General features: G+C 34.0%; 4 protein-coding genes across 4 annotated transcripts in view; 3 read left to right on the plus strand and 1 right to left on the minus strand.

Annotated features, from left to right (window-relative positions):
* Window positions 1-2,434, plus strand: part of LOC102595753 (zinc finger protein 4-like) — a 2,909-nt gene extending 475 nt beyond the window's left edge. Inside the window, exon 2 of the mRNA XM_006346700.2 lies at window positions 1,314-2,434. Coding sequence (XP_006346762.1) covers window positions 1,426-2,136 — 711 coding nt within the window. The 5' untranslated portion in view covers window positions 1,314-1,425 and the 3' untranslated portion in view covers window positions 2,137-2,434. The remainder of the gene's footprint in view (window positions 1-1,313) is intronic.
* A 3,462-nt stretch (window positions 2,435-5,896) lies between these two features.
* LOC102583518 (uncharacterized) lies at window positions 5,897-9,322 on the plus strand. The gene is made up of 7 exons (XM_006346741.2): window positions 5,897-5,933; window positions 6,542-6,637; window positions 6,753-6,794; window positions 6,895-6,993; window positions 7,787-7,846; window positions 8,324-8,418; window positions 8,943-9,322. The coding sequence occupies exons 1-7, from the start codon at window positions 5,901-5,903 to the stop codon at window positions 9,049-9,051; spliced, it is 534 nt and encodes a 177-aa protein (XP_006346803.2). The 5' UTR covers window positions 5,897-5,900; the 3' UTR covers window positions 9,052-9,322.
* Window positions 9,323-9,887: 565 nt separating this feature from the next.
* On the plus strand, window positions 9,888-17,780 carry LOC102596091 (pre-mRNA-splicing factor 38B). The gene is made up of 5 exons (XM_006346701.2): window positions 9,888-9,992; window positions 11,142-11,533; window positions 12,554-12,634; window positions 13,873-13,944; window positions 16,617-17,780. Exons 2-5 carry the CDS (start codon window positions 11,243-11,245, stop codon window positions 17,463-17,465), a joined length of 1,293 nt encoding a protein of 430 aa, XP_006346763.1. The 5' UTR covers window positions 9,888-9,992; window positions 11,142-11,242; the 3' UTR covers window positions 17,466-17,780.
* Window positions 17,781-18,607: 827 nt separating this feature from the next.
* Window positions 18,608-24,125, minus strand: LOC102596418 (transmembrane 9 superfamily member 3). Its single transcript, XM_006346702.2, has 7 exons — window positions 23,878-24,125; window positions 21,790-21,830; window positions 21,119-21,704; window positions 20,874-21,011; window positions 20,556-20,712; window positions 19,332-19,816; window positions 18,608-19,171 (listed from the first exon to the last, which is right to left on the minus strand). Exons 1-7 carry the CDS (start codon window positions 24,045-24,047, stop codon window positions 18,952-18,954), a joined length of 1,797 nt encoding a protein of 598 aa, XP_006346764.1. The 5' UTR covers window positions 24,048-24,125; the 3' UTR covers window positions 18,608-18,951.
* Between the last annotated feature and the right edge of the window lie 1,285 nt (window positions 24,126-25,410).

A 25,410-nucleotide genomic window follows, 5' to 3' on the forward strand; every position in this document is an offset into this window, starting at 1 on the left:
GGGGGGGGGGGGGGGGGGGGGGGGGGGGGGCTAGATTTTGTGTTAGAATTTATCATGTCTTGTTGCAAATTTGAAGCTATAGAATGTGTTTTTTTTTTTAGATATAGACTTCATAAGTTTACAAAATTGTGTATCTAGTTTTAAGTGATGAGATCCTTTTTGTAACATTTGTGATACCTAAAATGGATTAATCTTCCTCAATAAACATGTCTTATGTGGTTAATTATTTGTCTATAGTAGTAGTTATTATTGTGGGATAGAAGTCACCTCCAACCAAGGAGTGTAGTCGAATGAATCCCTCCACCCTTAACCAGAAGTTTCATTACATTCTACTTGTAGCCTTGAAAATTAAGGGTAAAAAACCTAGTAGAAAGTGTTTTGATCTTGAATGGACCTACGTGATGTGAATTTGGATTATTCATGGCTTTGAATTTCGAATACTTGATGGTCATAAAAGAAAATGTCTCGACAGACGTAGAACAATTTCCCTCTTTTTCTTCCCCTCTCTCAATAGCTTGTCTTGTCTCATCAATAGTTGGAAAACTATTGCAAAAGGAACAGTTGTTCTTATTTTCTAAAGTTCTCATATTCATTTTTCGTATATAAACTACATCATACTTCTATATTTCTTATTTTAAATCCTTTCTCTATGGAGTGCTTTTACATAACTATAACCCCATTTGAATCCAATTTAGTATGTGTACTATGTGTAAATAGTATTTCATGTATATCTGGAGTCTAATCGTCGTCACTGAAGTTATTGTTATAAATTTAGGGCAAGGGGTACAAAGAATTTTGAGTGAAGCTAAGGGTCAAAAACACACTGAAGTATCTTGAGTTTGTTGAGTTTAATATTTGAAACCAACTACTTACCCAAACGCACCTCAACTATTAATTGTTCTCTTTTCCTACTCAAACGATGGTGATATTTCAGGAGAATAACTGATAGTTGAGGTGTGTTTTGATAAATAGTTGGTGATAGTTCATGTAAAAAAACTCGCACACCTGATAGTTTGGGTATGAGACTCAAAAAAATAGGATACTTTAGGTGCGTTTTTGACCATTAACTCTACAATTTTTTACAATAGAATGATTTTCAGCACTATGTTGTATTGCTATGTAGCCAGAGACTTCAAAACAGATACTTTTAGACACAGATTTGAAGTTTGTGTATGACTGCCGGATTTTTTCCTATGTCATATTGCTCTGTCGGATCCTGCAAAAGTAGTGCATGTTTGGAGGAACTGACACATGTGCAAAAGTACAGATTTTTTATTCAGAAAATAATATGTTGATTTTCGTATCACGTGCAGGACAACGTTAGTGATGCAGATGTAGTTCATTGGTATTGTTAGATCTTGTTATTTTGATCACCAAATTCTGTATATTAGTCCCTCCGTTGTAACGGATTATAAGCGAATTAAGATGGAAGCATCATCTGGAAATGATTCTGATATAACTAGTCAGGTTGCTTCTAACATTGAGTTTTCTCAGTTTAGTCCTGAGCCTGTGTCACTTGACTTGTCTCTCGGGTTTAATTCTGGTACCGATGAATTTGCCAGCCAAGATTCGATAGGATTTTCAGTATCAAGCACGTGTGATGAAAGCAGCAATGAACTTGCAGCATCACAAACTTCAGGGGAAGCAGTAGTTAGAAGAGTTTTCACTTGCAATTTCTGCAAGCGTAAATTCTATAGTTCACAGGCACTTGGCGGTCACCAGAATGCTCATAAACGTGAGAGAACGTTAGCTAAACGAGCTATGAGAATGGGAATCTTTTCGGAAAGGTATGGTAATTTGGCTGCTCTGCCTTTGCACGGGTCTACTGCCCGGTCCTTGGGAATCAAAGCACATTCTTCAATGCACCAGGGGTTTCCACAAGCAATGGGATCACTTGATTTCAGGACGAGCGCGAGATTTGAATATGTACACCATCAGAGTCCGTCTTTATACGTTGAGGATATCGATGAGGCTGATCACTTATTATGGCCTGGCAGTTTTCGTCAAGTAACTAATGTTGACATCTCTCATCATCCTACTATTAGTTTTACTGGATGTTCGAATGTGAATTCTGTAGAGTGGACTCCGTCTGTTGAAAAAGACAATTCGACACCAGATCTCACACTGAGGCTTTGAGCAGTAGTACTTGAATAGCGAGTAGCTTCAATATTTGGCTCTCTTACGAAAATGTGTGCATTTTGGAATATATATATCACTAAACGGACGATAAGGGCTCGTCAGGTCAGTGTATTGGGAATGTTAGTTGATTGTTGTACAATAGATACTTGTAGTAGTCTTTTCCTGGATCATGTGCATAGCGAGAGCTTAGTGCACCAGACTGTCCCTTTTTTGTCAATTGTTGTACAATGTGAATGTATTGAGTATGACTTGTAACAATGGTATGATTTTAGTATTTACTTTAACAAACTTTATTGATGTTTTTAAGATAGGGGAAAATTCCCTTGGTGTGTGTGATGCTAAATTCTACTAATAGAGAAACAAAGTTTTTGTGTTTGTACTGTTGTTCTGACAGTTTATGTATACTGCAAGTTGTAATTATTTTGATTAATGAGTAGCAAAAATGTGCACACAAATCGAGAAGAGTAGTATGACCCTTGTGCAAAGAATGACACACACAAATTGAGAAATGGTCCAAATTTGTTTCAGAAAGTCAAAGCACAAGTATAATTCTACCTAGCTCTGCCACAGCATCTTGCCACTAACATTGTTGTAGGCTGACCCATCAGCCTGTTAAGCCTAAACTATTTCACAACTACTTCAGGCCTGCTCTCTCATTTTCTTAAAAATGCAACAAAAATGTACTTCAATCCATGTGTAAATTATCCAAGAAGAAAATCAATAATAATATTACACTTGCCTTCTATATAAATTTTTTATGGCATAATACATAAACATGATCTTTAACTTGACACAATTGGCAACTATGACATTTAACTTTGGGTGTGCACAAGTAGGCACTTAAACTTGTATAAAATTGAACAAATGGATACATTTGTCCTACATGGTATCCTACATGACATTCTACGTGTATCATGTCATGTAGGACATGTGTGTCTACTTGTTCAATTTTATATAAGGCACTTGTGCACACTCAAAGTTGGAGGGCATAGTTGTCCGTTGATTTTTTTATGTTTTATGTCATAAACATGACCCTTAACTTGTCTTCAGCGTACAACTATGCCCTCAAACTTTGAGCGTGCACAAATAGACACTTAAACTTGTATAAAATTAAACAAGTAGATCCACGTGTCCTACATGACATAATACACGTAGGACGCCACATGAGATGCCACGTAGGACACAAATTCTCATGTAGGACGAATGTGTCCATTTGTTTAATTTTATAAAAGTTTAAGTGTCCACTTATGCACATCCAAAGTTAAAAGTCATAGTTGTCAACTGATATCAAGTTAAGGGTCATATTTATGTATTATGCTTAAATTTTTACCCCTTAACCGTGATTAACTTACACATATTTTTTTACCTTAATAGTAGAAAGTAATGTAGTAGTAAGTAAACTTAAGTTTAATTATTAAAAGGTGTTTGTTGAGGAAAAATATTTTTGGTGCAGGTCGAAAATAAAAATAGAAGAGCTTAATTTGGCGTTAAAAGGGAAATTAGGGAATAAGAATAGTTGTTAAATAATGTGAGGGCAAGAAATTCTAATCTAACTTCAAAAAATCTATAACGATTCGATCGAAATCTAAAAGATTTTTTTCCACGATCTCAAAATGAGAGCCTAGCTATGGACCTGAGGTGCTCAAAAGAGTCATAAAGAGTGTTAAACATAATTCTAGAAGGGTCTTCGCACAAAGAAATCGAGACATATATATAGCCCTTAAAGTATGGTCTCAAAATATGGTGCCTTCTTATTCTTTCCGATATGTTTAATTTGTTTATGTCTTATTCTTTCATTTATTATTATAGTGTGCGGACTAAAAAAATAAATTTACGATAGGCGTTTCATCAAAATGCCATCAGATTTAGAGACTTCTGATAGATACTTAATTAGAAATGTTTCCGATTGATCAATTTTCAACTAATTTCATCGAAAAATTTTGATCCAAAATTCATTCTTTTTTTAGTAGTCAATATTATTGCACTCACATAACAAGTCTTATTTTAATATAAAATTTATTTTTACTACAATCTCTTTTGTCCAAGTGATCATGAACACTATGTTATCAATAAATAAAGTTGTAATAAGTAGTAACAAACTTGAAACATAAGCATTTAAAAAGTTAGTTTGGTTGATTTTCGATTTCATGACCTAACTATATGACATGTTCAATTTAATTTATCCCCTTTGATAAGATACCAACAAACTGCCCAAGAAATGAAAGGCTACCTTCCATCTTTATTTTCTTTAACTGTTTTACTAATTAAATAGAACTTTGTTTTGTGTGAGCTCGTTTATATTGTCTGTTTTAAATTCAAATGAAAGAGGAGAATTGTCGAGGGTGATCAATCAAAAACAGTACTCTCTCAACCCTAGAAGGATAGAGATAATTAGATTGGCCATTGGGTACGTCTTACCCTCCGATCCCATATCCCACTTGTGGATTACACTAGGATTGTTGTTGTTGCTATTTTACTAATTGAATAATTGACTACAATTAGTCTAAACAAAATCTTAATCCCTACGTTGATCCCTTTTCATAATTACCATTCCACAAACGCATAACACCATCAAGTTTGTTAAACAGTTAGTATGGTTAATTAGAACATAGATTTTGACTCTTTTTTTTTAGAAAAAAAAACCCATAAATTCTTGCAATACACGATTCTTGCTTTTGAGTACGGGAAAATAATTTTAGCAAGAGAAACAAGAAGGACAAAGGTTGTGATTGAGCGATAAATACTCCCCTAAGTATTCTTTAATTAGAAATTCTGGATTTGAGTATTAAGAATGGAGTTCGACTTTTGGGGAGATCTTTGCTTCTATAGTGGGACTTCTCAGCGAATATCATATTAGTCGAGTACCAAGAGAATACCGAAGATCAAGTGACAACCAAAAAGAAAAAAAAATACGACGAATATGAAATAATTAGATATAGTACATCTATCATATAATGTGAGTCTAAGAAAATGATTTCTCACTCGATGATGTCTGATGTTAGTAATGGTGTCAGGGGCGGAGGCAAATATAATGAGGGGTTCATCCGAAATTCCTCGGCGAAAAATATTACTATTTATACATGGTTAAAATTAATTTTTTAGGTATGTATAATAGATGTCGAACCCCCTTCCACTAGTTTGTGTGTTTACTTCTCAGATTTTAAACTCCCTTATTAAAATTTCTAACTCCGCCACTGAATGGTGTCCAAACAAATTCGAATATGAGTTGCGTAAGACTCACTAAAGCGAGAAGTGCTTCCTATTAAGATTTTTACACAAGAGTTATATCCATCCAATCAAGATGCTTGGTGGTCTTTTTTGTAGTCATCTTTAGTGAATTATATTGTCATCATGACCAGACTTGAAGAGTGTAATCTATTAATTATTTATTATTAATGTTAAAGGAACTTATCATTAAACTTAAGCTATAAGATATGTATGCATGAATAATCATAATTAATTAAGTGAATATTCATCATATGAGCAATTAAGCATGAACTATATATGTGCAATTAAAAAGTTTAAATTATGATATGAGAGGGAGATTTAATCAGAAAGTTTGGTAGAAAAGAGAAATCACAAATTTCTGAAAAAAAGAAATATTCTTGTGATTGAGCAACAACAAGTGATTCTGATCCAAAGACAAATGCAAATCTCTAAATATTTTTTTGAAATTTTTATTTTTATCACATGGTGTGTTTGTATTATATATAAATATAGGGTTTAGTTAGAATTAATCATATCCCCTTTAGCTAAACCACATGGAGAGCCCAAACACCAAATCTTCTCAAAAGGTGAGAATTATGATTTTACCTGTTTTTTCACACATGTTTTACTCTTTAGTATGAGGTTTTCTTTTGTTTTCTATTCGAATGATATTTTAATTAATTCAAATTCACATCACGGATTTTATTCTTTACAATGAGATTTTTTTTTTGTTTCCATCCAAATTTTAGTATCCGTTTTAAGGTTTCGACTAATCCAGAATTGCATATGTACATAAGATTTCAATAAAAGGGGAAACACTTTGTACCATAATTTTTTTATATCCAGAGTTCGAATCTAAGACCTTTAAAATTAAGAATTGAGTAATCTTGTTTATTCCACCGTTACCTTGGTGATACTCTTATTTATGAGTCAAACTTACCTACACTAAAGTTTTTAAAAAGAATTACACCATTATATCATTTGTATATATTGTAACGAGTAAGTTGTCTTATTATCAAGATTATAATTCCTACACTTATTATGGAGAGTTACATACAAATATTTTTTAAGTGACCCGCTAAATGACGATAGTGTAAAAAATTTTACAGTATTTTCGATGGATATTAATTAAACTAATTTACAATTTGATTTATAATTCAAACTTTTTTTTTCTTTTTGATTGTTTCAACTTCAGCTTGTGAGGAGCAGTTCACAATCTCCAATCCAATCTCCTGGAAGAACAGTGAGATCAAGTTCTCCTCAATATCAATCGATGAAAAATAATAATGTGGTAATTAACATGATTTAAACTCTAATTAATTCACACAACTAAAAAAAAAGTCAAGTTTTTTTTAAAGATGCTTCAACATTAATATATATAACTTTAAAATATATATTTTTTACAGTTGAGATATGAGTCAAAGGAGAAATCAGTTGACAAAAACAAGGTACAATATTGTGTAAGATGAATGAATGAATTAATTAATTAGTTTCCTTCAAAATTTAATTTGAGAGCTAATTAATTAAAATTAAACTTATTTATATTAGGCTCAACAAAAGTCATTAGCAAAGGATAATATAAAACCAGTGGAGATCAAACTTCATACTCAACAAAGAGCAAGAAGACGTGCTTTATTCAATTACTCAGTAAGTGTTTTAATTAATTATAATTAGTGTTTATTCATGTCATTAGAAGTTGTTAATCATGAAGAACATTTTACTACTCACTATTATTTAATTTATATTATAATATATAATAAATGTAATTGTAGATAAGGTAATAAACGATATGTCTCTTGGAAATTGATTCGTCACTATTATGAGATTTATGAAAAAAAATGTATATAATTTTTTTATTCAAAATATCACACGTGCATGAAAGTGTGTACAATGTAGTAGGGGTGGAGCTATTTTCGTGGAAAATTATACTATTTATATATAATTAAAATATTTTTTATATATAGTACATATTAAATCCCTTTTGACTAATTTATGTATCTATTTCTTTAGATTTTAAACTTTCTTAGGAAAAATTCTGACTTCACTACTGCTCTGTATAATATGAAAGACGTAGGTATATTGGAAACGTACAAGCTAGGTTTTGGTCTATGAAAAAGCAACACTTTTTTGTAAACTGTATTTTTGCCTCTTGAAAATCATTGCCTTAGCAAGAAGGACACTTCATATCTTAATTTGATCAAAAAGTGTGACATTTGATCTAAGACTATACTTTTTGATAGTTTATGCCACGTATTTTGTTCATATACGATTAAAACGGTCTTAAATAGTTAAAGTGATTATTTAAGAATTATACTAAATTAAATATTATTTTAGTTGTTTTGAAGAAAATCCCTATATACATTTCTCTAATTTCACTTACAAGAAAAAAATTAAATGAAAACCTTGAATACTACTCTAACAAAAGAAATTAAATTCACAGATGGAAACCAAATCTTACTTCATAGAGCAACAGAAGAAAACAGTAGAGAAAGTACAAAAGGTAAGAACAAATATATCTCTCTTCAAAATCATTAATTATTGGGAAAAAGAACAAATATATCCCAGAACTATCGTAAATGGTATGTTGATACCCTCCGTCATACTTTTGGGACATTGGTGTCCCTACCATCCAAAAACTAGGCACATATGCCCTTCACTCTAATGGAAGACTAAATAGGGACACGTGTCACAATCTTATCCGTTGATCCGATATTTAATAAATGTTGGGTCAGTGGATAAGATTATGACACGTGTATGTCTGTTAGTATAAAGGGTATATATGCTCTAGTTTTTAGATGGCGTACCAATGTCCCAAAAATATGACAGAGAGTATCTGCATACCATTTACGTTAGTTTGGGGGTATATTTGTCTTTTTCCATTAATTATTTTATAAAATTCACATTCTTACTATAGTATATATATTACAATTTATTTATTAAAAAAATTGTGTAACAAACAAATATTTTCTTTGGACAGATGATACAAGAAGAAGAAGTTCGTTTGCTAAGAAAAGAAATGATACCAAGAGCTCAATTGATGCCATTTTTTGATAAGCCATTCCTTCCACAGAGGTATGATAATTAAACAAATTAAAGGACTATATAAGTTGGTTCTCTATAAATTGAGCCAAAGGACAAGTAAGAGTCGATCTAGAATTTTTAGTTTATGGATTGTAGTGGACCAAAATTGATTTGGTTTACTAGGTTCAAAATAGATTATCTATACATATTAACGAATTTCTTTAACACGACTATAAAGTTTTTTGAATCTGTAACTGTACCAATGACTTCGCCCTTGATGATACTAATCAAAAAAGTTATTATTGAACAAATAATCTAACTTTAAATATCTTAATTACTCTTTGTACTGCGACATAGTTTTTAAATTTTAACTTAATGAATCAAAGATTCCGGGTCTTTAATTTGAGAATATCGATTCATAACCTAACATTATATTATTTTTTCGGAATTTTTAGGGCACGTACACACACACATTTATATGCTATATATGTTTGAATTCTCTCAACTTTTTCATAAATATATATATATTGACACCCCTTAGTAAAATTTCTAAGTTCACATTCTTTTTACTTCAGATCAACAAGGCCATTGACTATTCCAAAAGAACCAAGTTTCATGTTGAATGGCAAATGTTCTAGCTACATGAACTTCTCAATGTTCAACACTATGAAGCAAGTCAAGTGAATAGTCATGAAGGCAAAATGAAGCTAGTTTCATAATTGTCAATGTTGTCTATTGTAGATATATAAATGCTTTGTACAACTAGTTTTTTTTTTTTTGACATCTTCAATTTTTCATTGTTGAATAAAACTTAAAAGGGTTTGTTTTGTGATATAAAATTTTTGTAAGTTTGGTTAGGTTATTTTAGATTCTAGCTAAGGGGTTAGGATCTACTTAATTGGGTGTACTTTAAATCTTTGTCATTGTTGTTGAATAAATAAATGCAATCCATGTATAGTTCCTTTACATGAAAAAAATGATTTTTTTTGTTTTCAATTCAGTATTCGATAACTGTGTTATGACCCTATTAATTTGAATTTTTAACGTGTAAGACTCATTAAAAGGGGAAGCACTTCCTATTTGAATTTTTTCATATTCAAAGCTTAAATCCGAGACTTTAGAAAAGAACAAATAATTCTAGCTACCTATCCATCTCTTACTAAAATCTAGTAAAAAATTGCGAGTCAACACCAACAAAGGATCTCAATTATTTTTTTATACTAAAATTGACCCAAAACCAACGGGTTAGACTACATCGAAAAATGGTGAATCAGTTCAAGAAAACCAACGGTCTTCATCGATTAAAATCGAGGAAGTTTCCTTAAATTTTACAAATATCACTTTTTATTGTAACTTGGAATCGAACTCAAGTATTTACCATGATATTCAACAATTTCTTTAAACTGGGCTCTGTAACAGAAAGCCCATCAACTTTTCTTGTTCACGAGAAGCCCATTAACTACTCAGCCCAAAATTAATTTCAATTGGATCTCTCAAAGCCCAATACTAACTTTATCAGTAGCTTTTGTATCCCCTCGATCTCCGGTTCCTCTCTCCTTCTTCTTCTCTTCCTCGTCAATTTTCCATTTTCCCTCATCGATTCTCCGGCGGAAAACCGAAAAAAGGTATGAATAACTCAAATTTTCCATTTATATTTTGGTTTTTTGAGCTTGAAATCATTTAAATCTTCTTAATTTGAGTTTTAATTGGAATCTAGGGTTTCTAAATGTTCATGTAGAGGTTAGTTTTGAAAGTTAGCTCCTTTATGGTGTTTCTTGATTTGAGTTTGTGTTTTTAAAGTGAATAATGATGTTTGAAAAATTGGAGTTGTATTTGGCCATGAATACAAATTGGAATTGGAGTTGTTTTTGAATTTTTGTGAGAAAATTGGAGTGAAAACAGCTTCTTGATTCCAATTAACTGTTTTTTTGTTGTTATTTTTCAATTTTTGCATCTGAAATGAAAGAAATTACTTGATGAGGATTGTGGTTGCTTCTTTTTTGTTATTTTTGTAGCCTTCTGTGGCCCCTCAATAGCATCAGAGATGGTTTAAAAAATGTTTTAATGTAGAAAAGTCAAACGTGGAAGAAATCGTTGACAACAATAAAAAGATAGTTACTTATTTCCAATACAATAGGAGTCTACTAGTGCAAGTTAGTTGAACATCATATAGATGAGTCGATAGGTGGGTTAGGTGCACCTATGGCTATTACCCAATGGAAAGCTATAAGGTTAGTCTCCCTCGCTCCCTCCCTCCCTCTGAATGAAGAAGTAGTGGATCTATAACAGCAATAAAATGATAATTTTGTGGATGTTTGTGGGAAGCACTGTACCGTTATACTTGCATTTGGTCTGATGTTTGTCAAGAGTCTTTTTATTTTGGCAAGAGACTTATAGTTGCATGTTTGTAAGTGTTGGTTTTAGAGGCCTTTTAGTTAACTAACTATTTGCCTTGAAAGATTATTGTTTTACTATTGAGATGAACTGGACCTAAATAGAGCTGAATGAATAAAGACGATTCATATAGCCGATCACAGTTAAGTTGGATTGATGCTTAGTTGATTGGTTGTATGAATGTGCCAAGCAATAATGATCATTTAGCTGTTCAGACATGGGATGGTTGTCTTAGCTCAAACTTGGTTATATCAGTGAACATTTCTTACAAGTTTTAATTTAATCAATTCAGATCCACTTTGTGGGATCACACTGTTGTTGCTGTTTCAATTCAATCAATGCTGTTATGGTTATAATGTATTCACTTTTTCTTGTGACAGGTAATTCAGAATCTGAACCTAAACCTTTTCCAATATCATTTCTATTGTTGGCTACACAAGGGAGGAAAAGATAACACTCTGGTGTCCACATCACTAAGGGCATGGCTGAGCTTAAGACTTCTGGGAGACCTATTGACCAATTGTTGGAGAAGGTTCTCTGCATGAACATTCTATCTTCTGATTACTTCAGAGACCTATTGCGCCTGAAAACTTATCATGAAGTGATTGATGAAATCTATAATCAAGTTGATCATGTGGAACCATGGATGACTGGCAACTGTCGTGGTCCTTCAACAGCCTTCTGCCTTCTCTACAAGTTCTTTACAATGAAACTTACTGTCAAGCAAATGCATGGCCTGTTAAAGCATCCAGATTCTCCTTACATTAGAGCTGTAAGTGGTGTTCTATATCTTACCCTTTTTCTATTAGATTTGTTGTTTTCTTAGCTGTGAATTGTTTTTTTCCCGCTATATACTGGCTGTGATTCCCTTGGAATTTTGTATAGATATTTAGGGGATGATTTTATTTTCAGCTGATGATCATGCCTTGTTAGTAGTAGACTAGTCGTGCGCATATTCTCCCCTTAAAAACCTTTGTTCATTTTTAAGTTTTGATTGGTAAAGACCTAAGGACCCTTAATGAAAGTTGAGAGTTTCCGGTGCTGTTGGTTGGCTTGGAAGTTGGTCCAATTTGTGATGCTTTTGTGTTAGAGGTGCCATAATAGAGTCAAAAGTGATAAATGGAGTTGGATAGTGAGAACCCTAACCCACAGCTTTAACCACCTCCAACAGTATTTTCTATTAAAAGGTTTCTATTTGGAAGTAAAGGAGTGGAAGTCATCCATGGAGTGTGTCATGTGTTTCCAAAAGCAGAAGGGAAAATAAAATATTACTTCTACTCGTCCAATAATTGTTGATAGACAATCAGAAGTTACAATTTATGTTGTAAGAAAGTTTTTAGAGAGAATTGACCCACTTCATCCGTATGGTGATATTGAGTAATGAGGCGTACCGAGCTCAGTCTTCTCTTTACCAGCTATGTTATGCCATACTTTTTCCTCTCTCTATTCTTCTCTGCTAAATGCTGCAGAAAGCTAACACAATTACCTTTTGTTCTTGCTGATGCTAGATTTTAAGCAAACTGGAACCAACTCCTCTACTTTCTTGTCATCACCTTCACTGTTTTACCAAGTAATGAATCAAATAAGACTTTTGGAATTCCATCTAATGTGCAGCAGTTTCTTTCATGATCCATTTAAAATAGCACATGTATGAATAAAGAATTCAGTTGCATTCCCAATCAGACCGTGTCCCTTCTTCCTCAAATTCATGGGCTTTTGTTTTTTTACATTGTTGTACTTACATTCTTGAGCCTCTTGCTATGGATTCAATGATTTTATTATTCTTTTGCAGATTGGATTCCTTTATCTGAGATATCTTGGTGATTTTAAGACATTATGGGGTTGGTATGAGCCTTACCTCAAAGATGATGAGGTAAAAATGACATGCTCTACCTCAACTAGATCATTCTATTGTTTTTTCTGGATTCAGATGATGCATTGGTGCATTCTGTTAGGATTCTGGCATTTTGCATACAAACGACGTATCTGTCAATTCTGATCATTTCCAATAGATTTGTTTGCAACTTTGACTATTTTCATCAATTTTGTGGAATATAACTTTTTAAGGAGAGGTGAAATCATTTGTTACTGTTCTCTTGTCTTGTCAATCTGCTCAAAGCATTGCCTCTATAATTAATATCCTGGCCCTCCTGAAATGATAATGTTTTCCTCTCTGTTTTCATTCTTTTTAAACTAGCTGATCTGTTTTAAATCAGTTCTTTTTAAAAAAATCTTAATGGTCTCCTTTGAATCACCACTTAACTGTTTCTACTGCAAGAACTCACTTTCCAATAGCTTCAGTGGTAGAATTGTCTTTCTTTCTCTTTTTTATAGCCTGTTTGACCAAAGCTTCCTGAATCTGCTTATTTTGAAAAGTGCTATTGTCAGAAGAATCTCTCAGAAAAGTACTTTTGAAGAGTAGCATTTTGTGTTTGGCTAATCGATTTTGAAAGCACTTTTGCCAATATTATAGCTGTACTTTGTGCTTGGCCAATGTTCCAGAAGTACTTTTGGAGAAAGCCACTTTTTTAGCTTTTAAAAAACAGCTTCTGCCACTACTCAAAAGCACTTTTTATCCCTAGAAGCTTAGACAAACACTTTAAATTTCTAAAATAAGCACTTTTGGCTTCCCAGAAGCTTGGCCAAACAGGTTACAAGTATGCATAGAACCATGTCGGTCTCAGCTCTGCTTCTGAGATATTGATCTTGATTGTGTGCCATAAGTATTACATTTTTTTTTCGAAATTGGTAACATGTGTGCCGTAAGTATTACATGATCTGTGCATACTTTATGCTATGATTCTCACTCCTTATGCCTTAGGATGCAAGGACCACTCTTGCTTGAAGGTGCATGGACATGATTTTTTTTGCAGGTGAACTGATTTTCATATTTGTATGGTGGTATACTTCTGATATATTACCTTTTGCTCTTTATTTTTCTGCAGCTTCCGTCTTCTATTCCTTCTTTTTCTGTGAACTGGGGTTTTGAAGCAGTGGGAGCCTTTTCAGTAGTTTTAGCTGCATCTAAGAAAACTGAACCGTTATGTCTTTTGTTTGTTCGCTTACTCATGGTCAGAGGGGCTCATTCTGATTATTAACTATTTATTTCAGGAATTCTCTCCTGGATCCAGTGGCCAAATGACCACAATGGGTGTATATGTGCGTGACTTATTTCTCGGGCAGGTAAGGTGCCACCTCTAAAACCCATTTTTTAGAGAATAGTTAGCAGTGATGCAATAAATATACACTTATGATGTTTCTAATGCATGCTCATCTCTGAGGTTCCTATTTTGCCTCTATGTTGTTTGCTAACTTTACGAAGTAGAACATGACTGTAGCTTAGTCAGTACTCAATAGTGAAGCAGTTCCTCCAAAGGAGTTGGACAGTAGATACTTGTATGAACTCTTGCTCTGGAATATGTGTGCTTTTAACAACTGAATGAAAAGACAATTGTGTAATAGTTTTGCCCAACTGTTTCTGTGACTGTAATTATGAATATGTGCTTGTCATCATCATCATATAGATATAGATTATTAAAAGTAGGAAGTTCCAAAGTGCAAAGTTTGGATTACCATTTTGCCCCTACACTAAGTTAAAAAGTATCTAATTAATTAAATAATAATCATATTATACTAATACTAACCCCTCATCTGAACATTATTATTATGACGATGATATTTTTGTACTAAATAGTAAATTTTACATGATAAACAAAGCAATTAAATAAGATGTTACTAGAGTGAATTTCTTTATCTACCTAGCATTTACTGCAAGTTACTCCCTCTCCCTCTGTTCCTATTTATATGTAGTCCTTGCTAAAAATAGATGTTCCTTAATACTTGTCATTTCACAAAATCAATGCATAAATAACACTATTCTTCCTATTTTACCCTGGAGAGTTATTAGCCTTGAAAATATGAATTTGACCAACATAGGAAAACTGAATAATTTATTCATGTTCATCTGTCAAATTAATTAATCAAAATAAACTAATTCATGTTCATTAATGGAAAATTTGACTTCAAGAGAACACTAAATAAGTTTACAATGGTTAACTTACTCAATTTCTTAAGGGACGTGAAATCTAAAATGATAACATATAAATAGGAACATAGGGAGTATTATTTGAGATGATTCATTTTCTTCCGTTTACTTTTGTCCTTTTGTAGTTATTTCAAATGTACAATTTATGTCTATTATTTGTCATTTAATTGTCAATTAATAAAAAGGAAAGGAAAGACACAAAAACGTGGCTCTTTTTAGAAAAAAACAAACAAAAACAGTCCCTTTACCTTCTTAGAAACAGCTCAATTATTAAAAAAAAGGGTTTAGTTTGCCTTCATTTAATAACTTTTAATTAAAATAATTCTTGCATACATTTTGAAAATGTAAAGTTGCTTTGTGAGAATATAAACATTATCCTATTTATTATACACTATTGAATATGAAGTCATCAGAATTTTGCTATAAATATGGAATCGTGATTAGTTAATTTTCAATCAAAAAACTCAAATTGCTATATTTCCTTTTCAAAGGAGGAGTGAATTAGATATATGGCGTGAAGTACAAGAAACTGTTAATTCTTTATCAGTTTGCAATAGTAAGAATTGTGACTAATTCAATTATTAGTATTATTCATTTATTTCATAATTATCTCCTTTTTGTTGAGAAATATGTGAATTGTCATGGTTGCAAAATGGAAATTATCTTCAAATATGGAATTGTCAGTGATTTTTTTCTTTTCACATCACCATCTTTGTTTTAGGAACAACTACTTAAACCTCTCCCAATGCTATCAAATTGTTGGGTGAATTAAAAAAGTACTGTTTTTCAAGTACTTTATTCTATTCATGTAAGTGATTATTCTGCTTTAAATTGATAACGATATTTCTTTGCATATGATTTCTAAAGTCGATATGATATTCTCCTTATAAATTACAGAATACAAAACCTTATTTTCAATCTGAATGACATTTGATATTTCTATATTTATTGAGGCATTTGTTTGGTCTTTCAACTTCATTAGGCTATGATCTGAGAGTAACAACAGAACATGTAGCAAGTTGGACGTCTTCACTTTATTTAGCAACACCGAAAAGAATTTTGAGGAAAATGAATTCATAATGTTATAAATATCACGTATGACTTCAACAATTGTATGAGAATGACCAAGTTTGATTACCTTATATTTATATTGACAAAATTCATTTGATTCTAGATTTTCGTGGTTTCTTATAAATTATCTTTGGAAGGTTAATTTGGTTCATTACTTTAAAGTTATATGTATACATGATTTAAGATTATAATGATATAATTTCACCCCTATTTTTAAGTAAGAGAATAGCAATATAGATTGATCGAGGTTAAGTTGGTATCACATTTTAAAATAATATTTATGTGATTTTATAAGAGTTTTTACTTATTGACATATGGGTATACGCGCAACACGTGTGCCTGGAGACTAGTACTTGATAAAAACATCTGAGTCTTTCTTTCATGTTATTGTTTCCTTAATCTCGAATTGCGCAGTCTACATCTTCCGATTATGATGATTATTACATTTTGAACTGATGAATGTAATTCATGCTCTGCCTGACCCTTCATTGGAAGATCTATCATTTGTCACAGCACATATGAGCTTGTATGGGTACTTCACATTTATCATTTATGTCATTGACTTGCTAGTAAGGAAACCTTTACCGGAGGGAGGAGGCAAGACTTATGCTTTGGTGGATCGGGGTCTTCAATTTCCATTCATATGCATCAATTACTACCTGAGACTTTCTTGGATAATGCTATTATTGTATTTCATACCTCTTCCCATAATTTACTTGAACATTTTTCTTTATTGCAGTATTATTTTGACACACTACTACCCCGCATTCCTGTTCCTGTCGTGCGGACGGCAGTTGCCAGTCTCGAAAAAATGAATCTGCCGACCAAACTCTCTGGGTCGATCGGTGACTCTAGTCGTGGATCTGAGGAAACTTCTCGCCGGCCACCTTCTGTCAAAGCTTCCCTTTCAGTGTCCTTTGGTCAGCGGGCACCTCATCGTGCATCAACTAGAGATTCATCTCCCATCCGACGAACAATTGCACCACCACCCTATGATAAGGATGGTGCAAATGGTTCAAGACGTTCCCCCAGCATGCGCCGGAGTCAAAGTCGTGATTTATCTGACCGAGAAAATTCTGAAAGAGACAGAGGCCGGGACAGAGACAGGGACAAGGAAAGAACTAGGGACAGAGAACGTGATAGGGATAGGGACCAGGAAAGAGAAAGGAATAGGGGCAGGGATCGGGATAAAGATAGAAGGTATGATCACGAAAGAGATCGTGAAAAGGACAGAGTCAGGAGGCATGATTATGACAGAGACCGGGGAAGGGATAGAGACAGGAGGTATGATTATGATCAAAGGTCAATTGAGAGAAGCAGAAGAGACTATGAGAGGAGCAGGAGCCGTAGTAGGAGTAGAAGCCACAGCCGAAGCTTGCATGATCAAGGTACAAGTCTTGATCAGCAGCGAACTCCACCTAGGGATGAGAGCAAGGAGAAGAAGGCTGCACCTAGCAATCTGGCCAAGCTTAAAGATCTATATGGCGACTTCGGCAATAAAAAGGAGAACGTAGGTGACGGCAGGGCTCCAAATAGGGATACAAGTACTGAGGAGGTTATCAGACTTGGTGGTTCTACATGGAGGTAGTTGGTCACATTTACGTTTTGTAAGAGTTTGGATACTCTCACACTGTCTCACCTTCCCAGAAGAGCACATTGATGGCTAACCTTTTGTCGAAGGGGAATATGCAACTGATAGCTGCAGCGAGGAGATACTGTTTCATGTTTGAGCAGTCGGGCAGAGCTGCGTGTAAACTGGATTTCCTTTACTACTATTTTAGACTTGTGTTACAATATTGGATGGATTTCAAATGTCCCTTTGTTTGTTAAAACATTATTATTACTACTTAAAGCAATTGACAAACGTATAAGACTTCATCATTGCAGGATTTGTTATCGTCTATATGCTTTGCTTATCCCTAGTGTGTTGTCTTGCAACTGATAGATTGATACTTTATGGAATTGGCAAGTTGCTTATTACTCCCTCTGTCCCTAATTTTTGAATTGGCACACCTATTAAGAAAGCAATTGTTGACATGGTGAGTTTATCATTTACCCCTATTAATTATGAAGTGGATGAATTAAAAATTTAAGATTTTCAAGAAATTTTATCTTTTTCAAAGTAGTAATTAATTGAGGATATAATAGGTAAAATTATTTTGTCCTTTCTTGATTTGTCAAAATGGACAAGAAATTAGGGACAACTATAAAAGAAAAAGTAGATAAGTAATTAGGGACAGAGGGAGAGTAATATCTCTTTATTTTCCTCCCTTTTTTGGTCATTTCTGGTTAATTTTTTCTTCCCTCTTTTGGCAGATATGAACTCTTAGTTTGTATTAGGGGATATTGATTTACTGAGTTTCCACTATTCACTAGCCTCTTTTCCCCCAAACACAAACACAAACAAAAGGAGGAGAGTAATTCCTAAGTTTCTATATACTAATCCTCTTTGTCAAGTCGATCGCTTGGAGGTTAGAAATCAATATTCTTCGTTAGTTCTGATATCAAATGCCAGGATAGTAATTAATCTTTCACGATAAATTCTATGTACATTTTATCCTCTCTTATACCGATTACACATGATTTTTGATGTCTTTAATGTCGGAGAAAGGCAAAAATTAAGCTCTGAGATGTCACACGCTTGTATGTTGGGAAAATGTGACATTTGTCCGTAGAGTTGCAAAGAGAAGCTTTTAGGAGCAAGATAATAAGTTGAAGTTGAAATCAAGATTTAAAACACATTTTTGATACAATCTTCCGAAACTTGGGACCAGTACAATTTATAGCTCAAAGTTTGTCCAATGCAGTAAAAAGGAATAATACTAGACAAGATTAGGATAATTGTGTTGCAAAGGATTAAAATATGGAACAGAAACTCTAATATACCTATTAATCGATATAAGCTGTAAATGAAAAATGGCAAAAAAAAGGTTCTTAACTTTCCGGTGTAAGATAATACATGCTTCATCATCTCAAGAGATCCTAAGATCCTACAAGGTCTTCTTGGATACCATATTGCCCTACCACATCTGTAAAGCATTCTGTACGAGACGGAAAACCGTCGTACCTGCTTCCTACTCGCACTTGATTGACCGGTATATATGACGGACAAAAAATAGGGCTGCACGGAAACCAACAGTCCCGAGCATGAGGAAGAAACCATAGCAGATGCAAGCCATGTATCCAAAGAAGAATGAGGTTTGCATGAAGCCAGACATATCGGAACGGGCATAATAGTAATACAAGCAGTAGCCATAGATGAACAGTCCAGTCGATCCACCACAGAGGAAAGCCCTATTCAGATCAAACATATACAAGTTAGGAACGTATCATGAACTGGGTAAATGTATATCACGTTTGACACATGGCAAAGAGTTTCTCGAATTGCTTAAATGCATAGATTATTCATAAGAAAGATTAAGGAACAGTCGCACCAGAAAAATAACAGACTTACCTCCACCACCATTCATGATCTTCAGCAGCGAGTTGAAAGTATGTCAAGGCCACGGTAATAAAAGCAGTGACAATTATAAGAATGATGAAGACTATAAATAAGATGCTGTATATGGTGTAAATTCTGTGACCCCAAACACTTGCAAATATATAGTAAAGTTCGATATATATGGCACTGAAAGGCAAAAACCCAGCCATTGCCATCTGAGGTAGAGTTCCGCGGTACCAAGGTAATGGTGGGATCTCTCTTGGGTATTTGGTGGTTCGACAAGGAGCTTGGAACTCAGCCCTGCTGTTCTTTCCAGCTATCCCTCCCAATACAAGTAAAGGTGATGTCACAAGAGCCCATATGAGAAAGATGACCACAATGGTTCCAAAAGGCAGTGCAGCAGTGGCACTGTATGCAATTGCTACGCTGTTAAGGAAACAGAACGTGAGAAACAGGGGTCCACAAAACAAGGCTCCGGTCAATATCAAATTCCTGACCTGCAGGGAAGAAATGAAATCTAATGATTAAGCTTTGCTGTATGCTTCCATTTTAAACTTTTTGTTTCATTAGCTGAGGCAACAATGAACTAAACAAACACAGAGACAGTTATTTGATGGCATAGACAAACCAAAAAAGAATGAAGCATGTAATATATCTTGGCCTTGACCTCTAAAAGATGAAGTTAATTGTCTGACAGAACAAACATAAACTGCTTTTCTAAATACCAACTTGGCTTCCTTAATGTTCTGTCCAGAAGGAATAAGCAACAAATCATCTACCATACAAAACATCACACATGACACACCTAAATCAAGGAAAAAGAACAGAACTCTATGTGCAGCTTGTTTTGCCTGCTTGAATAGGATTTTTGAGTAACCAAGTTCTGGTTTTTTCTTTGATTAGCAAAAGAGCAAGGGAATAGCAGATGAATTGTCTAAACCCTTAAAATATAGAGGGTCAAAGTTATGTTATGCCGTCAGAGTATGTGCCTTTCAGCAAACAAATGACTTGACTTACTATTTACAAACCTTCAATTTTCAGTGTCCTAAGAAAATGAGAGAGAAAATATTCACGGAAGCTTGTGATTGTGAAAAAAAATAATCAAAGCATTTACCCTTGTTATGGGATGATAGTAAGCAAATATTCAGAATTAGGGATTTAAACTTAGTACAGTAGATAAAATCCTCAAACTATATTCAAATGGAAAAGCAAAATAATAGAGACAAGAAAACAAACCCAGTTTGTCCCTTCTAGCTGGCAATAGAAAGAGGCAGCAGTATAGCCTGCAATACCAGATGTGAGAGCATATATGACGACCAGTGCCGTGAATAAAGCTCCGCGGTTGTATGGATAGAAAACACCAACAAGTGAGAGAAGGAAAATAAAGATGGTCCTACAAATTGAAAGGAAAATAGTGTTAACAAAGGCATCTTGAGACGACAAATTTCCTAATTACCAAGCAGGAAGCTGTCAGATTAAATACACATTGAACAGACTTTTAATATTCTACTGAAAACTTAATTTTTCAGAGTAAACCATTCAGAAAATACTTACAATGTGAATAACTGTGTGCCACTACCAAGTGCTGCAGCCATCAAGGATTTGTGACTTGGGTACCTAAACACATCACCATGGATGTATTTCCACCCAGTTTCTTCTTGGTCATCAACCGCCTCCTCATCATGTGCATACCTTTATAAAAAAAATATGAATGATATTTGAGCCAAAGACTAAGACAATTTTGTACCAAAAAACCAACAAAAGTACATAACAAGCAAAATAACAAAATTACTACATACTTGACAAAGTCATTCTTAAGGACCCGCATAAGAATTGTGGCAAGAAAACCAGTTAAGAGAAGAACTGTCACACAGGAATTGATAATTGAGAACCAATGGATTTCCAAGTGATGCGGCAACGATGAAGACTGTGAGTACTTCTCCATCCTCTTATCAAAAGGTGTTTTTGTCTCTTTCCATTTTACAGAGTACATGAAGTCAACATCAACCTCCTTATCCTCTGTAATATCTACCAGGGCATTAGGATCAGTTCGTGCATTGATCTCAATCACACGATCATCATTGTAAAAGATCTCAAAATGAAGATGTTTAAACAAGTAGTATTTGTACTCGCTGGGGTCAGATTTTCCTTCCTTGTCAACTTTCCCTAAGAAACCCCAAATGGGCAGGTCATCGTAATACATTTGGAAGTAGTAGTCTTTAGCAACAGCGCTGCGGAATTGAGAAACTTCTTCCTTGGACAACTTCTTCTTGCAAACTATTTCTGAGTCCTTGTCATACAAAAAGTCAAGCTTGTAAGGGGCACTGACCAATCGGTCACCATTCAAGACCTCACCAAGAGCTTCCTTCTTCTCTTTTACATGATCTGTAAGAACATCCCTCGGTAAATTGAAACTTAAAAATCTACAGGGTAACTGAAGAAAGGAAACTTACGAACAATAGTTACATACCTGGAGTACAAAAAGGAAGGTCAAAGAACCGGTATGTTTCACTGGAAGGATAATCCAAAACATAACAAGCCATCAGTTATTACCCAGATAATTTTAAAAAATACAGAACTGAGACATGTTCATAAGTGATACATGCAGAGCCATAGGCAACTATTTGTTTCCAAAGAATTTGAACATCAAAACTTGTGGGGAAAAAAGACATGGCAAATTCAATGTTTCCTGACTTTACTTCTTTATCACCCATCTGTTACAAGGCATGGGAAGTAGCGACTGTTTAGGGGATTCAGTATCAACTACTTGTACAAATTATGTGGGGGAAAAAGTTACTATGAGTATATTGCTCTACATTTTATAATCTTCTCTTTTCATATGCATCAACATGTACACTCAAATTTTAATAACAAGAGCTTGCTACACACACGGAAATTATAAGATCTAAGCCTCAACATTTGCAAATTAGATTTGCATCAACTCGCTTATTTACCGGGCAGTAGGTGAGGAGTATGGCACTTAGAAGAGAGTAACAAGAGCTAGGCCTTGCAAATCGGAAAGAAAAAACACATAGCTTCTAGCTTATCATGTCAGATAGAATACAGTATTAACTCAGCTTCACACATCGTAAATGTTCATTACACCCTTATTCGTAAAGCTCTAATTAAACTAAAAGAACTCCAGTAAAAAGACTTAATTTAAGCATATCAACACCAACTAATTCTTAGTCCCCACACAAAAATGGAATCATAGCCATGTGCGGACTTCCATGTTGGAGGTCTCAAGTTCGAAACCCTTTGCCAACGAAAGCAAGGGGTTTGCCTTCTGGGTCGAGCTCGTCGCACTGGGCTTGCCTAGTGCGGGTTACCTCTCCTATGTGGTTTGCGAGCTATTGCATAGGAGTGAGGGTTTTACCCTGTGCGCACCCAAAGGGTAGCAGCTGCGGGTTTCCCTTGTCATCAAAAATGGAATCATAGCAATAAGAGATCTCAATTTCACCAAATCTTAGCTCTTTCCACATTGTACAATAAACAAGTTAGCTCAGACAGGCATCACGTAGGTCAACAGAGATCTTTCTTTTAATATCCACTGACAACTTTTTGAGCACAACGAAATCAACACTACCACATTTCAACCAGAAAGCAGATAGCTTCTAGCTTGATCAAGAGAGATAGAATACAGTTTTAACTCAGCTTCACACATTGTAAGTGTTCAAAACCCCTAAATCTCACCCATATTCCATCATGAACATACAAAGCTCTAATTAGACTAAAAGAACTCCTGGAAAACGACTTAATTTAAGCCTTTCTACAGAAAAATGAAAGCAAGGGGTTTGCCTTCTGGGTCGAGCTCGTCGCACTGGGCTTGCCTAGTGCGGGTTACCTCTCCTATGTGGTTTGCGAGCTATTGCATAGGAGTGAGGGTTTTACCCTGTGCGCACCCAAAGGGTAGCAGCTGCGGGTTTCCCTTGTCATCAAAAATGGAATCATAGCAATAAGAGATCTCAATTTCACCAAATCTTAGCTCTTTCTACATTGTACAATACATATGTCAACTCAGACACCGGCATCAACGCATTTGAACAGAAATCTTACATTTCTATAACCACCAACAACTCTTTGAGCACAATGAAATCAACACTACCACATTTCAACGAGAAATCTCACAGCTGCTAGCTTGATTAAGACAGATAGAATACACTGTTAACTCAACTCCACACGTAGTAAATGTTCACAATCCCTAAATCTCACCCTTATTCCATATAATGAACATACAAATCTCTAACTAGACTAAAAGAACTCTTAGTCTTATCAAGACTGTATTCATAACAGTAAGAGATCTCAAATTCACCAAATCTTAACTCTTTCTACACTGTACAACAAGTAAGTCAGCTCAAAACACCAGCAATCAACACAGTTCAACAGAAATCTCTCATTTTCACAACCACCGACAACTTTCCAAGCACAAAAAACCACATTTTCACGAGAAATCACTTAGTTTTTTCTAGCAAGAGAAACACACAATGTACAATTCAGCTTCACAATTTTAAAAAAGTAAGAGATCTAACGGCAATATATTAATTAGATAATTCCTTACCTCGGATTATGGAAAGGACCGACTTTGTTAGCATAAAGTGGAACCTGATCTCCGGATTTATACTTATGATCGGAACCGTCTGATCTCGCCGGCGATGCATAGCAGATGATAAGCAAAACGACGACGTACAACGCCATCTTCTCCATTTCCTTCACGAATTTTGTGCACATCAATGTTGTATATATGAATTTTGAAGGGCAGGGGTAGGGGGTTTAGGTGGGGTGGGGTGTGAGCACAGATCTCGATCTTCCTGTGAAATGAAATGGGGAAATAGATATGGAGGAGGAGAGGGAGTTGGATTTTACTTCACGCGCTTTTTGTGGAGAGTGAAGCTCAAACAAAACGTCGACTTTTGAACGGATGTTAGGAAGGAGAGCGTGACTCGTCAACTTAAAAGACTATTTTTATTTATCTACTTATTAAGTAATTAATTTTGTATTTATATAATAATGATCGGAATTTCTCTTACTTTAGATCTGCTTGGACACTAGATTTTAAAGTTGAAATTTAAATTTAATTTTTTTTAGATTAGTTGTGACTTTTGAAACTTAAAGTATTGGAAAGAGGTTATTAGATTAGACATGATATTGTTTCAATTTATTCAGAATATGATATTAAATAAGAGGGCATGATTGCATGAAGATTGTGAATCAAGTAAAAGGTTAGTGGGTAATCGAGTTTTAGTTTGGCAGGATCCTGGGAGCTTATGCATGCAATTTTTATTTAATTGCCGTATTAATTTGGTGTTGTTATTGTTTCTTTTTCTTGGGATGTTTTGTGTTATTTTATTTGATATGTGTTTTTCATTTTTGTATTATTATTTTTTTGAATACTTTGATTTGTTGTATTTGCACCAAGAGTTTTGCACCAAGAGTTTTTCTATCTTTATGAGGTAGAGTTAACGTCTGTATACAATTTTTTTAAAACTTTATTTATGAAATTAATATATCGGGTATAATTTTGTTGAAATTGTATCTGAATATGTATTTACTTGGAAAAAATAAATTGTTGTAAAAGTGAAATTTCTCTCAAAAATTTACTAGTTTTGAAGATCAGATTTCGAAGATAAAATTTCACAGTCAAACATAAATATTTGAAGATAAAATTCAAAATATATAATCAAACATTAATTTAATTTGAGATCTAGCTTTTGAGTTCTGAGAAAAATCTCTTATAGATATTGGTTTCCCCTCTAATGATTGTGTACGATGTGATCTTAGATTAATTAGTATAATGAGTACGAAATACAAGAATTTATACCATTTTTTGTTTTTAGAAAAATAATAAGATATCCATCCTATGTTTTATTTTATTTACTTATAGAAAATTTAAGTTTCTGTAAAAAAAATAATTATGTAATTCTCTATTTTTTCCAAGTTAAAATCTGAAAAGACGACATTTAGACAATTTTTGGACAAAAGAAAAACTCTGCTGGAATTTTTTTCAAAACAAACCATCCAAAACATAAAGCATTTTGTTCTAGTAGGATTTAGCTCTTTTTGATCCCATTTAGATTAGTGACTTTCATGTTTC

This window comes from Solanum tuberosum, unplaced genomic scaffold (assembly GCF_000226075.1).
Source record: "Solanum tuberosum cultivar DM 1-3 516 R44 unplaced genomic scaffold, SolTub_3.0 scf00086, whole genome shotgun sequence".
Classification (NCBI taxonomy): Eukaryota; Viridiplantae; Streptophyta; class Magnoliopsida; order Solanales; family Solanaceae; genus Solanum; species Solanum tuberosum.